The 15,689-nt window shown below is 38.5% G+C and overlaps 1 protein-coding gene and 1 long non-coding RNA gene across 2 annotated transcripts in view; one reads left to right on the top strand and one right to left on the bottom strand.

Annotated features, from left to right (window-relative positions):
- Nucleotides 1–13,783, bottom strand: part of LOC125706765 (cadherin-8-like) — a 44,567-nt gene extending 30,784 nt beyond the window's left edge. Inside the window, exons 1-2 of the mRNA XM_048973586.1 lie at nucleotides 13,633–13,783; nucleotides 11,490–11,924 (exon numbers count right to left, since the gene is read on the bottom strand). Coding sequence (XP_048829543.1) covers nucleotides 11,490–11,723 — 234 coding nt within the window. The 5' untranslated portion in view covers nucleotides 11,724–11,924; nucleotides 13,633–13,783. The remainder of the gene's footprint in view (nucleotides 1–11,489; nucleotides 11,925–13,632) is intronic.
- Nucleotides 6,505–8,521, top strand: LOC125705828 (uncharacterized). Its single transcript, XR_007381694.1, has 3 exons — nucleotides 6,505–6,572; nucleotides 6,667–6,751; nucleotides 6,848–8,521. It is a non-coding gene; the product is annotated as an uncharacterized LOC125705828 (long non-coding RNA).
- Nucleotides 13,784–15,689: the final 1,906 nt, after the last annotated feature.

The following is a 15,689-nucleotide window of genomic DNA, read 5'->3' as shown; positions in this document are numbered from 1 at the left end:
TTGGGCAATCACCTCGTGTACCCATCTTGGTGTATTGTCAGTCGTGGTAGTACAGTACTCCAAGCACATGAATGCAAACAAGTCAAGTAGTTTTATTCTCACACCAGAATGGCCAGTCGTTTTAGCTCTAATTCATGTCTAGAGGATATCATAAATTCAGTTCTAACTATTTAGAACACAAATTCTTTGTATTAGAAATTCAACTGTAGCTAGTTATAATGTGCATTTCTGATACTCGCACACAATCTAAAGATCGAATTGAATTGTAAGGTCAGAGCTAATGCCGAGCCCTAGACATATCCATATGTTCCTTAAATAAAAAGACTCTAATTTGTGTTTTGGCACATATCTTTATGTCAAACTGGCATATGAGTTGTAGACTTTAGATTTTTATTTTTAGGTATTCTTTTCAGTCAGAAATCTTTACTTGTGCTTTGAAAAAGATCAGTTTTATTTTTTAAGAACTATACCCATATGTTTCTCAAATAAAACGATTTTGGTATATAAGCCTTTGGTCTTTAGTGATTTTCACAGTTTGTTTCCAGTAACTCTGGATTTGTGTTCCATTTAGAGCTTTTTAAACAATCTCTCCAAATTTGTAAAGCTACTAAATATTTGACTGATATTGAATCGATGTAGGGCATCTGTGCCAATGCCCAGCCCTACTATCTGTTTATCTGTCTGTTTGTCTGTCTGTCTGTCAGTCAGTCACAGTGAATTGTTAGCATGACACTGCTTTTGGCCTATGGGAAAACTAAGCTCTATTATGGTAGAGGAAATCGATTCTTTGGATTTATCAGTTCTACAGTGTATGAAATAATATTGTGTATTTTTGTTTTTCAAATAATTCCTTAGAAAAAAAAAATATACTCCCATGAAATGTTTTAATTTTTTTCTCCCAAGCAAATCAAATGGGCATCCTGCCTTCAGAGGATAATAACCTGCAGTCAGTAATATGTGGTAACAGCCAAGGTGCTGTAAAAGTAGCACAGAACATTTTGATTGACACTTGTGGTTATTTATGCCATCTATCTTTCATGCTTCCAACAGTGCATTACATCACAAGTGTCACGGTGTTGATGGAGCTAAAATAATTTGCATAAACAAATGTCCTGAATTAGAAAGCCATCCGCGTTATTCCTCTCCTCCTGTAATGTAAGCCAGTAACTCATAATTAACTAACAGGTGTTCTTTTAGTTAAACAAAGGAAAAAAAGTCTGTGTGTATGTAGAATACAGATAATAGCATTAATGCTGGGGGGGTGTCCATTATGCATATGCGACATTTAATTACAATAAATTAATCAGTTAAATGAAAAAGAGTAACCAGAAATTATCATCTGAAAGATAAAAGTAATAAAAATAGGACAATACTTTTATCACTGTACACAAACGAAAGGAAAAGTGATGTGAGCTGAAATAGTACCAGTTAAAAACACTGTCTGAACATGCAAGATAAGTAATATGATTCTCCCTTATTTCGGCACGTGTAAGTACATCATTCGTTTTATGTACTGCTTGTGTTATGGGCCAAAACGAAAGGTCTAATATTGGCAACACTGTTCCAACAGTTACATTAAGGGATGAACACTGCAGAAGACATGGGAACCTTTGATGTCTCTGGCTTTATAAAAAAACGTAAATTAGATCTTTGTTCTAAGAAGGACAGGTCACTGTTTCTCTGAGCCATCTTTCTCCACAAGGAAAGTGTGCAGCTAAACTAGGCTCCACAGGCAGGCGACTAGCAGTCTGGACCACACCAGATTAAACCTCTTATTGATGCCCCAAAATTAAATTCTGTAATGGTATTATATTGTATGTTAGTAATTGTGTCTCTTATTGCAGATATATAAGGCACTTCCTGAACATCTTCTGCAATGTTCAGCAGTATCAGTCAGGCATCAATCAGTATAAATACTGTCCTATAAATACGACTGCAGAATAAAAAAGAAGCTATCCTCAGTCACAATATTACAACAGAATAAAAGATGATGAAATTACACCAATTTGCTTGACCTGCATTTCAGGAGAGTAATGCTCTGTGTATGTGCAAGTATTCCAATATACTCGTGTAAATATGCACTTCCTATATTTATTTTTATCTTCTATAACCCTATTTCCAAAAAATATGGGATGTTGCGTAAAATTTAAATAAAATTAGAATGCAATGGTTTACAAAACAAATAAACCCATATTTAACATGGAAAAAGCAAAAATAGAGATGACAACATATCAGACAACATATCAACATATGAGATTGAAACTGAGAAATTTTATTGTTTTATGACAAACGCTCAGTCTGAATTTGATGCCAGCAACACTTTTCAAAAAAGTTGGGACAGGGGCATATTTACCCCTGTGTTGCATCACTTCTTCTTTTAACAGCACTCTGTAAACGTTTGGGAACTGAGGAGACCACTTGCTGGTGTTTTGAAAGTGAAATGTTGTCCAATTCTTTCCTGGTGTAGGATTTCAACAGTTTTGGGACTTCTTTATTGCATTTTTCATCTCATGACGCACCAAAGGTTTTCAATGGATGACAGGTCTGGATTGCAGGCAGGCCAGTCTAGCACCTGGACTCTTCTACTATGGAGCCATGCTGTTGTAGTATGCACATAATGCACTTTGGCATCGTCTTGCTGAAAAACAAAAGGCCTTCACTGAATATGATATTGTATGGATGGCAGCACTAATGCGCCCCCATACCATCACGGATGCTGGCTTTCAAACTGTCCGCTGATAATCTTGATGGTCCCTCTTCTCGTTAGTCCAGAGGATGCAGCGTCCATGATTTCCAAAAAGAATTTGAAATTTTGATTCGTCAGACCACAGGCAGTTTTCCATTTAGCCTCAGTCCATCTTAAATGAGCTCGGGCTCAGAGAAGTCAGCGGCGTTTCAGGAACATTAATCTTATATCTTTACACTATTTGCCCACATAGACTTTCACAGAGTGGTGAACCTTTCCCCATTGTTACTCCACTCAGACTTTGGGAGGCTCCTTTTATACCCAATTGTCTTACTGACCTGTAAGCATGGGAAACAAGCGCCACATCTCCAGGAGCATCTTCAAAAACAGAATCTCTGCATTAACATTGCGTCCCCTGTCCGAGCCCCCAAACAATGGATGTTGCCATCTTCTCCACCTCCAATATACCAAGTCCCGCATCTCGATCACCACCCAGACCCTGGCACAACATCCCCATAGCTTTTTATGGCGCTGCCTGAGGGAAACTAAACAAAAATACCAACATAAATCCCTTACCTAAATAACAAAACATAAACCCCATAAATCATAATACCCCCATCGGGTGGGACACAGCACTAGTCCTTCTTTTTCAAGACCTCCGCAATTCACCCTGACATGCTGTCAATCAACTTACTAATTCCTAACTGATGGCAGCCCATTCTTGCATCATCAGTGCGGGGAGTTTGTCAGACTTTGTCGGTTTTTATTTGTCCACCTGCCTCTTGAGGATTGAGCACAAGTTCTCAGTGGGATTAAGGTTTGGGGAGTTTCCTGGCCATGGACCTAAAATGTCAATGTTCCTCGAGCCTTATGGCACAGTGCTCTATCATGCTGGAAAAGGCGTTGTTTGGGAGAAGTTGCTCTTAGAGGATGTTTTGGTACCGTTCTTTATTGATAGCTGTGTTCTTATGCAAAATTGTGAGTGAGCTCACTCCATTGGCTAAGAAGCGAACCCACACATGAATTGTCTCAGGATGCTTTACTGTTGGCATGACGCAGGACAGATTGTAGCGCTCACTTTTTCTTCTCTGGACAATCATTTTCCGGAGGCCCCAACCAAGGGGATTTATCAGAGAAAACGACTTTACCCCAGTCCTCAAGAGTCCAATGCCAGTACCATTTGCAGAATATCAGTTTTTTCCTGGAGAGAAGTGGCTTCTTTGCTGCTCTTCTTGACACCAGGCCATGCTCCACAAGTCTTCGCCTCACTGTGCGCGCAGATGCACTCACACCTGCCTGCTGCCATTCCTGAGTAAGCTCTGCACTGGTGGTGCCCTGATCCCACAACTGAATCAACTTTAGGAGACAGTTGTAGCGCTTGCTGGGCTTTTCCTGAAGCTTTCTTCACAACAATTGAACCTCTCTCATTGAAGTTGTTGATGAGCCGAAAAATGATTGATTTAGGTGCAATCTTACTAGCAGCAATATCCTTGCCTGTGAAGCCCTTTTTGTGTAAGGCGATGGTGGCTGCACTTTTCCTTGCAGGTAACCATAGTTAACAGAGAAAGAACAATTATTTCAAGCACAACCCTCCTTTTAAAGCATCCAGTCTGCAATTCTAACTCAATCAACATGACAGAGTGATCTCCAGCCTTGTCCTTGTCAACACTCTCAAGTGTGTTAACGAGAGAATCACTGAAATGATGTCAGCAGGTCAGGTCAGATGCAAAGCTTTTCTGGCATAGCTGAAATACAGTGGAAATGTTGTTTTTGGGATTAAGGTCATTTTCAGGGCAAAGAGGGACTTTGCAATTAATTGCAATTCATCTGATCACTCTTCATGACAATGTGGAGTATATGCAAATTGCCATCATAGAAACTGAGAAAAAAATTGTGAAAATTAATATTTGTGTTATTCTCTAAACTTTTTTCCACGGTTATAGTTGACAGATATTCAACCAGGTCTTTTGCTTTAGCATTACATGACTTTTCCAGTGTTTTATTGCCCCTATCCCATATTTCTCTGAAATGCGTTGGTGGCATCAAATTGAGATTGAGCATATATTTGTCATAAAACAATAAAATGTCTCAGTTTCAACATCTGATATGTTGTCTTTCTTCAATTTTCAATTAAATACGGGTTTATATGATTTGTAAATCACTGCATTCTGTTGTTATTTACATTTTACACAGCGCCCCAACTTTTTTGCAAATGGGGTTGTAGTGGAAGTAGTAGCAGTAATATTATTATTAGAACAATAATAGCAGCATGGTGGCCTCACACTGCTGGGACCAGTGTTCCCAGGGTTCACGTTTCCAACAGGGTTCTGTGTGTGGTGTTTGCATGTTTTCCCCGTGTCATAATAGAGTTTCCTCTGGGTACTCTGGTTTCCCTCTAACAGTCCAAAAACATGCTGAGGTTAACTGAAGTTACCAAATTGCTCATAGGTGTGCATGTGTGTGTGAATGGTGTGTGAATGGTGTGTGAGTGTGCCCTGAAAAGGGTAAGTGCCCCATCCTGGGTTATTCCCTGCTTTGTACCCATAGCCACCGGGATTCGCTCATGAACCCCCGTAACCCTAAATAGAATTTACAATACAGACAAATGGATAATGATAAAGCATTTGAATATTCAAGTTCAAGTTAGAGGTTAAAGGTTAGAGTCAACATCTGCAACTAGACATACTGAATGTTTGATTCTAATCAACATAAAACTCACTATTTTATTCTCTCTTTCACCATGTCTGTCTTTACTGTAGTACCCAGAACAGTTCAATCCAGACTGGTGAGGAAGTCTTAAGTAAATTTCTGTAGTGCCAAGAACATCGAGGAAATCTACAGGAATAGCATTTCTACAAAGATCAGTCATGCAATGTTTGGCATTTTGTTGTAGAGCTCAAATCAGTGTTATAATATTTGTCATACCAGACCACAGAGAATAGTGAAACTTTTCTTTTTCTAAAAACCTTGTATACAATTTTACAATTTCTGTTTATCATTTTCAGACTTTGAAAAATTGACACTTCTTGTATTGTGTCTTGGGGATATGTGGAACCTATTGTTGTAATCCTTTGTTTACATGTAAAATGAATTGGTTCTAGATGTTTGTTTTTTTAACCTATGTTGCGATATACAATAAGGTGACATACAGCTACTGTATATGAGTATTCACATTTACCTGTATGCATGTATATATTAAATTTTTTACTTTGTGTTCGATAACTTAGTGAACCTCTGCATTCTGTGTTCAAATTGTTCAGGATATCCAAAGAAACTGCCTTTGTTTCTAACTAAAGTGTATTTGAATTTTAAAAGGATTATAGTCTCTGTCAGGGTCAGCTCCTGTTGTCCCAGTCTATTCTTTTCCCCGTTGTCCTAGTCTGTAGTGTTTCCCCTGCTCCTTGTTGGCCGCATGGCTCAATGAGCTGCGTGTGTGTGGCTATCTGTGAACTTCTCTGTCATGTGTTTGAATCCCATCTCCTCTGTTTTTGTATTTAGTTTCATTTGTATAAGTTTTCCTAGTTCATGTGTGTGGTGATTTGTATTTGGTTTTGGTTAAATTATTTGTGCCCATGCTTATGTTATTCCCCTAATGTAGATTCTGTTTCCTTCTGTCTGTCAGTCTTAGTTTTCCCCACCCAGTTTCCTGAGTTAATTAGTTCCACCTGTTGCCTGCCCTTGTGTGTTTCCCTGATTGCCTGTTGTCCTGCACCATCTCCAAATGGTTAATTGTCTGTCTCACTCCTGCTGTCTCATTATCCAGTTCAGTTTTCCTATTTAAGTTCCTGTTCATTGTTTGTTGTAGTTTTGTTGTTAGATGTATGTACTTCGAATGTTCTGTTACCTGCCTGCCCCACCCCCGCTGTTGCTCTACCCCCTTTTGGAAGTTAGTTTGCTTATCCCTTTTAGTTCTGACCACCTAAGGTCTGTTTTTGTTTGTAGTGTTTTCTGTTTTGTTAAATAAACCCCTTCTGTTCCAGTGAGCCACTAGTGGATCATCCACATTCTCTTTCCAACCTGCACCATGCCACGCCCATGCTCCAAACCCACCTGGATCCGTAACGGGTATGCTAAATTTCTACACTGTATTTGATTGCGTCTTTCAAACAAGTTCATAACATATTCTTCAAAACAATAATTTTCTCTCATTTTACATTGAAGGAGCAGAGGCATGCGATGAAACAACATTAATGCATGACCCAGTCTGACTTTGGAATCAATGAAGGAAAGATGACTTTCTTTTGATGAGAAGCGGTGCTTCATGCACAGTCTCCCCCTGTTCTTATTCTGAGCTGCTGCACCAGGTACTCGTAGATGTGCTGCGCCTGCATTGTACGTTGCCAGATTCCCAGAAGGAACAGCGGACAGCAACTATACTTAATTCGCAGACCCGTTGCTGCATGCTGAGCAAGGGGATGCACCACTGGAATGAATATCTGTGCAATCATCACTCCAGGGAAAAAATTCCTTGCATAGAAAACACTTCCAGTAGCATTGGTATCGCACTCTGTGTGTTCTGTGGCTGAAAACATTGTCCAGGAGAACATATAGTCTTCATTTATTCACATTTCTATAATGATGAACAACAGTTATATGTGGTACTTTTCTGTATCCAGGTGTATCTGGTTGTAGGGGGGAAATATGACCCCGCCCACCTTGTGGATGGTACAATTTAGAAATCAGTTTTCCTTCATTTATTTCACTCATCAATTATTTTTGGGCATTTTATCTTACTTACTACAAAGCTGTATACTTACTTGAAACCATCAAAATATCAACTAATAACAGCTTATATCCTGCTTGTTAATTTACAGCACTGACCACCTTCTTTTTTTAGCACTAACGATGATTCACAATCATCATCTGTGCATGTTAATGTCTACGTCATATCTGGGACTGATTTGCCAAAAATTCAATTTAACCCTGCCCTTACTGCCATAACATGCTTCCACTATGATGCTGAAAACCATGAGAAGTTTAGAACAGCCATTCATTGAATTATATTAAAATTGTATGGATGGATGCAGGGTCAGTTCCCCCTGCCGTGCCCTGCCCCAGAACAGTTGTGACATCAGTTACAGTTAGTTTATTTAGGAAGTGGTTGAATCCAAAGTGATGCACAACTGAGAAGGCAGGGTCAGACAGTCCCAGGATACCTAGGATTAAGGACCTTGCTCAGGTGCCCAATGGTGAAATCACTCTTGGATTTGAGCTGACAACATTCCGATGACAAGCACAGTATTCTAACCCTCTGAACCAAATCCCAGATCAAATCATCACTTTGCTATCAGGCAAAGCACTGCTTGTAAATAGCTTGCTCTCATACAGTTGCTCGACTAGGGATTAGGATTATGGTTAGGATAGAGCAGTGTTTGCCAACGCATTGATCACAACGTACAACTAGCCTTCTGGGAGCCAACAAGTAGCCCGCTTAACACTTACTAGAAGTAAAATTGATTTATCTGTCGCCACCCTACCTTCCATATGTTTCTTCTTTGGGAAATAAACATTTGTCATGCAAATCGCATCCAAAATAGCTGCAGTCTGATATATAATAAACACAGCACAAAATAAGTCTATAGTGATTACATTTCAAAATCATGAAAATTATCTAATTTTTTCATTTGCTATTACCTTTAAAACTATTTTAACCTCTGGAACTTTCAATATCATTCTTTTGATTGTGTTCTTTAACAAGCCAGATTACCCTTGTTACTTGTGTATTTGGCTAAATGGTTGTATCTTATAACACTATTTCACCAGTGGCTAGAAAAAAGAAAAACACTTAATTGATGCCAGTGATTTAGAGCTTGGAGTAAAAACACTTCATAGAGAATACAGAAGAAATGTAAATTAACAAATGGTTCAGGGTATACTATTATATTGCTGAGTGTTTTTTTTTTTCATTTTTCTTTATATATGGTAGAAGCACTATTGCTCAGTGTTTGTGTGTGTCACACCTACAGGATGCGTTGTCCTCATCCAAGTGTCCCTGGTCTCCTTACGCAGTGTACCTTATGGGGGATTTGTGAAGGGTGTCCCCCTACTTTTGATCCTTTCCTGACTGGGATACACTCCAGCACTCTTACAACCCTACATTCTGCTACTTTCTGAAATCGATTTCTTAATTCTGTCAGCTGTAGTATTATCTGTACATTAAACATGGTATGTACAGCTCATATGCAGACCCTAAGTAGAGTGCATAATTGGCATGGATGAGTCAATTCTGAAACCATTTTGATGGGCATTGTCAATCTGCAGAGGTGATGATAATTCAGTTGCTAGACAGCATATTATATGTAATTGTTCTCAAGTACTGGTTAGGAGATGTGGCAGACTTGTCCTCTGAATGCTCATTTTCATCAGCATGACAATGGCTTGATCATCAGGATCTTCAGGAGCATCAACACCGTTTTCAGATTCTATTCATTTCAATTCTGTTCCAAGTGTTACTGTCAGAGTCTCTGGGCATGATGTTTCTGCACTTAAAACTTCAGACCTGTTCTAGTCACAGAAGAACTAAATTCAATACCATGGCAGCTGACAGATAGTTGTCAAAGTTTTTTTTTTTCTTATATACAAAATTTAGGAAAAATACTTCAGAGTATTCATTGCCAATGCATACACGGTACACTACACTATTTATTCCTCTCTTACTGTTGTTTGAACCTTATTATACAGGTGGTAAAACAGCATATCAGTCTCATAGAGGCAAAAAGTTACGCCACTTACAGTACTGAATGAACAAAGATATTTACCAATACTAATTACTTTTCAACATAAATAACAATAAAAAAAATTCTCAGCTCTCAGATTCATTTAGGGCCACACTGCCTATGCCTGTTTTGCAGGTGTGCGATCCTAGCAGGAAGCTCCCTCCCCAGGATCATATTCCCAGTACAAATCTGAGGCTCCAAAGGGGATGGCTGTCATTCATTGTTGCTATCAGTGCCCCACCCCCTACACAACATACAGTTTTCCATACATGCTAATGGTTTCTGTCAATGGCATGACATAAATAAGGTAGGCCTGGTGACTGATGAGACGAAAGGTAAATTTATAATTAAACATCTGAATCCAAATCAATAAAACAAGACATAGAATGAATGTAATCTTTGCCTCAGATTTTTTCTTATAATCACCCAGCAACCATGACAAATTTAATCTTTGTCTGAGATAGTTTCAATATGAACTCAAATCCATGAGTCTAATCTTTGCATGTTTTTCCCTATAATCAATCCACAACCACAAACACAACATGTTAATCAAACTCTCCCCTTCGACTTTGATTTGATGATTTTATTTAACCCTAATTGTGTGTGATGGCGATCCAAACATCATGATTAGGGACTGGGTTTCTCAATAGAACATGAATCTTACCTGCAGGGTTGAAGGTACAATATTCAAAAGTATATTCAAAATCAATAAAAACAATACTGCTCTACTTAATATGTACTGTAGCAGTGGATAAGGCATAAGTCCACCTTATATTTTAATGCTGCCATCTTATTAAGATCTGATGCATTTCCCCATCTCTAAGATTCAGTAATTAAGTTCATTATTTCGAACTTTATTATTTCGAAGTGTAGCTTAGTGTTACATGTGTTGTACATTAATTCTGAATGGGAGTTTCACAAGGTGGAATGTAACTGCCAATTTTCGCTATATAAGGAAGGCATCTATGTTAACCCCCACTGCACCCCCTACAGATCTGTCTGGTGCCTGTTTACCAGGATTGAGGAGTAAAATTGCTTTTAGTCATTGCTAGCTGAATTGCATGGTGTTGCTTCTTCTGAACTGTTGAAAAGGATCAATAGGTTATGCAGTTAATGGTTTAATCTTCAGATAACGGGGGAGGAGGGGGTTGAAGCAGAACATACAGAGTGACAGTCATATAGTTTAAAAAAGTAAATAAAGTAGTAAAAGAAGTACAGTGAATTGATACTGAAGTGGGATAAAGTCATAACTACTTCGCAGAATCACATCTAGCAGGTACTGTCTGACAGATAAACCACCATGAATATTTCACTTGTTCCACCAATAGTCAATGGAATACCTCTGAGTTTCAAAATGAATGAATAATTGATTTTTTATAGTGTTCATTGATATTTCGGGTATTGTATATGAATACATTTTCTTGAATTTGTTTTGATACGTTAAATACATAGGTATGGAGGTAACATAGGACCAAATATTTTATTTATATTTCAGTTTCAGAGTGCTTGGTGAAAACCCAGTTTTTAAGCCAAAGGCAGATTTTCTTGCAGTAAAGAATGTTGGCAGAGTGATTCCGTCGTTGGGCCCCTGAACAATACTCTTAACCCCATAGTGTTTCACAAAGGATAATCGTAAAAAAGTTTGTTTGGTTCTCAAGCAAAATGCACAGTATTGTGGAGTTTCCATGTGGCCAAATAATCAGAAGCTGCTGTTCCCTCTTTCATTACGATAATAAAAAAATGACTATAAAATACATCCACTTCATTCAGCGTATAAATGCAGAGAGTAAAATGTATCTACCCCCCAGGTTGATCATTTAATTAGCATCCAAAAGTGTTGGGTATTAAACTAATAGGTTTGCAGTATGTGGTGCAGGTTTTATACTATAACAATTTGGAAGGTCACAGACCAATGCTGATTATGGATGTCTACATCGATTTTCCCATAGAGAGCGAGGTCAGTAGAGTTTCTAATCCTGCCTGCATGAATCTCCTGCTGAAAACTCAAAAACATTTGCTGAATTAATCTTTCCACATGATAAGCAAGCTTAATACCCCACCGACAACTGGAATACCAGAGTACTCACCCTGCCAACTAGAATTGGATCGGGGCCAGAAAACTCCTCTAGCACAAACATTTGGTTCCAAACCCATCCTCTCTTGGCACGGCTCAAACTGTTGTGTCCTCCGCCAGCCCCCTGTAGATCCATGACGAGTCCAGCTTGTAAAATATTCGACTGATTGAGGAAGGGGGCCGTGCAAGCATAAGGGATGCACATAATCCATGTAAGCATCAATGAGGTCCACACTTCTCCCGGCATCTCCTCCACCCGTTATTTATCCAATGTTGTTATTCACAAAGAAGGAAGAAAAATACTACTTTTTATTTCGAGTTTCGGCCTTTGGGATCATGGCGTGTGATGAAGATCACTCATAAGGTACGGAGCATTTTTAAGAGACGGCAGGGTGCATACAAACTTCTCAGAGGGCCTTCCATTTGTTGGCTCTGCAGCCTGCGCACCCTAGATAACAACAAACAAAAAGCCCTTAGTGAATACAAGGAGGCATTAGTCAACAATACTCGGCCATGAATGACCATAGAATCAGAAAAGGGAACATCAAAGCTCTACAGGCAGATCTGCACCAATGCCATTTGTAAGAAATCGAGATGTTATTGTAGTACACATATAAACTAAGGAAAGGACAGTAATATAGGTATATAAATCAAAAATAAACTGACACTCTCAATTTATTTGTCTTTAGTTAAACAAACCCAAACTGAAACCCAAGAAAAAATGGCTTTGTATATTGTTTTCCAATATACATATACATTAAAATATTTAACCTAGATATTCTGTGGAGTTTTTCATGAGTATTTTGGTAAACTGGTATGCATATACAGTATTTACCTTTCACCTGTTACTACTAATGCATAGATTCTGGGAATATTTCTGAGTTATGTTTCTGACAAAGTCTAGTAATGGTATAGAAATATTGAATGATTAAATCACTGATTTCCCTCCACACATATGAGTTTTCACTCTATAAATATTGTAGTGTATAATAAACACACTGTGTACAAGGTATACTGCACATATTATTAAATTGCATAAATGAATGTACTGACTGGAGGAGTTAACACAAATTCACCAAACAGCTGGGGAAAGAGGAAAACTATTAGCCTAGCTTTGTCTACATGTTCATCTTTTTCTTGAACTCATTTTTTAATCACTTTTCTCTCTGTTCCACAATCTCTGTGCTTCCGCCCCCCCCCCGACCCAACAACCGAGTTCCATCCTCCTGACCAATCTAAGTGCTAAGAAGGTGGATGGATAGACATGAAATAGACTACAGAAAGTAAAATGTCATTCATTGTTAAAGTTAAAGGAACTGTCCATATGTGCAAGCACTTGATTCAGAGAGCTTATACGGTCTGAATCCAAACGGTAAACTACTACTACTACTAAAAATATATAATAATAATAATAATAATAATAATAATTATTATTATTATTATTATTATTATATACAGTTGCCTTGTGGCTCATATAAAACCTAAAGGTGTAATTCATAGGTTTTTCCTTCAGAAAAATAATGTGTTTATTGGCGAGAAGAGCAGACTTATGCTTTTATGTAACCAGTAGTAGGCGAAAATCGGTGTAGCACTTGAGTATGTCATCATATAATTCATAAAGCGGTAATTAATCCGAAGAAAAGGATACTGTCGCCGTCACCCCTGTGAAAGGCGATGAGGTTAAAATCTGGACTGAAGGAAAGTGATGCTGTTATTATGTTTCAAGCACCAGTTGAACGGCAAGTTTCATAGGGACATGTCCACCTTCTTAGTGGCATGTCGTGTGACAATGCATATATTCAAAGAGAAATGTCAAAGGCACAAAGGACATCTCCGGTGTCAAACCTTATATGTATGAATCGCTTTAAAGAAACAGGCGATTGCACGGACTGTAAATGCTCTCCTTCACGTATTCACATATAAAGATTGAATAAAATAATAACGCTACAGGTGAAATTATCATAATATTTAACTCACTGACTATATTAGCAGTCGGTCTTCAGTAGAGCTTATATGAATATACATTCGGTGATTAGATATTTAGAAAAATAAACTATACGTTAAATAGATAATCGCATACAATAGCAAAGAGTTCTTTCTGAATCATGCCACTAAAAGGCTGCAATGCACTTGCTGAGATACTGGAGGGTACTTACTGTTCAGTGCCGGTGACTGCAACACGGAGAAAACTGAAGTCATTCCATCAAAACTGTCAATAGTCAAGATATAAAGAAAAAATGGCAAAAGTAAACAACGTAGTTTCACGTTTTTCCTGTACTTAATAGCAAGCCTGTTGTTAAGTGAAGAACGGAGAATTTAACAAGCAGAAGCGCTCAGAGCAGAGTCTGCTTTCGCACTGTTTACGGAGAAGAGGCTGGTTTAGCACTTGGAAATGACACTGCCACCTCATAGCCGGGGAATACACAACTTTTATAAACCAGTGGATTGCTTCTGTCAGTGATACACAACTGCGTTTGTTAATGCAGGTCTGTCGGAATAAAAATTGCAACATATCTCGAAAACTATATTAAGCCTACTTTATACCACAGGTTACTTTATAAATAAAGAATGCCAACCGAAAGGCTAATTGGTAAATTATGTATGCTAAAACATTCCAAATGTAATTGCATGGACACAATAAGTATTTCCACTTTTGCAGTATTTATTCCATGTGAGACAAACGACTGAATATTTAGTTTCCTGCCTCTCAAATGTGGCATTTTGTATCTGCGGTCTGCGATTTTAACTATACTTCTGCAGTGTTGTATGCAACGATGTGATGCAATATGTTTTAATATCGTTTTTAAATGTTGCTTAAATTGTGATATCTATCTATCTATCTATCTATATATATATATATATATATATATATATATATATATATATATATATATATATATATATATACACAGCATGTGTGTGTGTGTGTGTGTGTACATATATATGTTATTGCATCCACACTTTTTTTCAGTAAAGATATAATTTATGAAACACGCTTTTTTTTTTTTTTTTTTTAGATCGCATTAATTCCCCCAGCAGGGAAATAAATAAAGCCGTTTTTTTTAAAAAACCACCGGGATTTGTAGTTTGGGCGAGAAAAGTACAGCTGTAAATATTACAAATATCGTTGGTTTTACCTTTAGCCACTTCCACTAAACAATAGTAACATTTTTGTGATTTAGGACATCATAATGAGAAAAGAGTGCCAAACCATTGGTGAACCCATTCCAAACAAGCGAGACCAGCTGACACAGAAATGCAATGCAGAGCCCTCTAGCGTACGAAATACTGCACGACACGTCATTAAGGGATAATGGAGATAGACGTTTTAAAACTTCGTGGGAATGTGTGTGACTTACGAGTAGAGAACAATCACAGTTCAGAAAACCTCTTGTTGTGAAGTTATTTCATAATGTAGTGCAGAGGTACCAGCGGGCAGCGCAGCATGTTGAATTGATGCCAGTTGTAAATACACTGCTCAAAAAAATTTAAGGAACACTTTTTAATCAGAGTATAGCATCAAGTCGATTAAACTTCTGGGATATTGATCTGGCGAGTTAAGTAGTGGAGGGGGATGTTAATCAGTTTCAGCTGCTTTAGTGTTAATGAAATTATCAACAGGTGAACTAGAGGGGAAACAATGAGACGACCCCCAAAACTGGAATGATTTAACAGGTGGAGGCCACTGGCATTTTCCCCTCCTCATCTTTTCTGATGGCACTAGTTTTGCATTTGGCAACGGTCAGTGTCACTACTGGTAGCATGAGGCAATACACCTGGACCCTATACAGAGGTTGCACAGGTAGTCCAACTCCTCCAGGATGGCGCATCAATACGTACCATTGCCAGAAGGTTTGCTCCCAGCACAGTCTCAAGGGCATGGAGACAGGCAGATAATCAGTGAGACATGGACTGGGCCGTAGAAGGTCCGGTATCTGCTCCTTTGTGCAAGAAGGAACAGGATGAACACTGCTGGAGCCCTACAAAATGACCTCCAGCAGGCCACTGGTGTGAATGTTTCTGATTGTTTGGTCAGAGACAGACTTCATGAAGGTGGCTTGAGGGCCCAACGTCCTCTAGTGGACCCTGTTCTCACTGCCTAGCACCATGGAGCTCGATTGTCATTTGCCATAGAATACCAGAATTTGCAGGTCTGCCACTGGCACCCTGTGCTTTTCACAGATGAGAGCAGGTTCACCCTGAGCACATGTGA

This window comes from Brienomyrus brachyistius, chromosome 13 (genome assembly GCF_023856365.1).
Source record: "Brienomyrus brachyistius isolate T26 chromosome 13, BBRACH_0.4, whole genome shotgun sequence".
Lineage (NCBI taxonomy): Eukaryota > Metazoa > Chordata > Actinopteri > Osteoglossiformes > Mormyridae > Brienomyrus > Brienomyrus brachyistius.
Note: the sequence above shows the minus strand (reverse complement) of the source record. Positions and strands in the feature narration are given on the sequence as shown.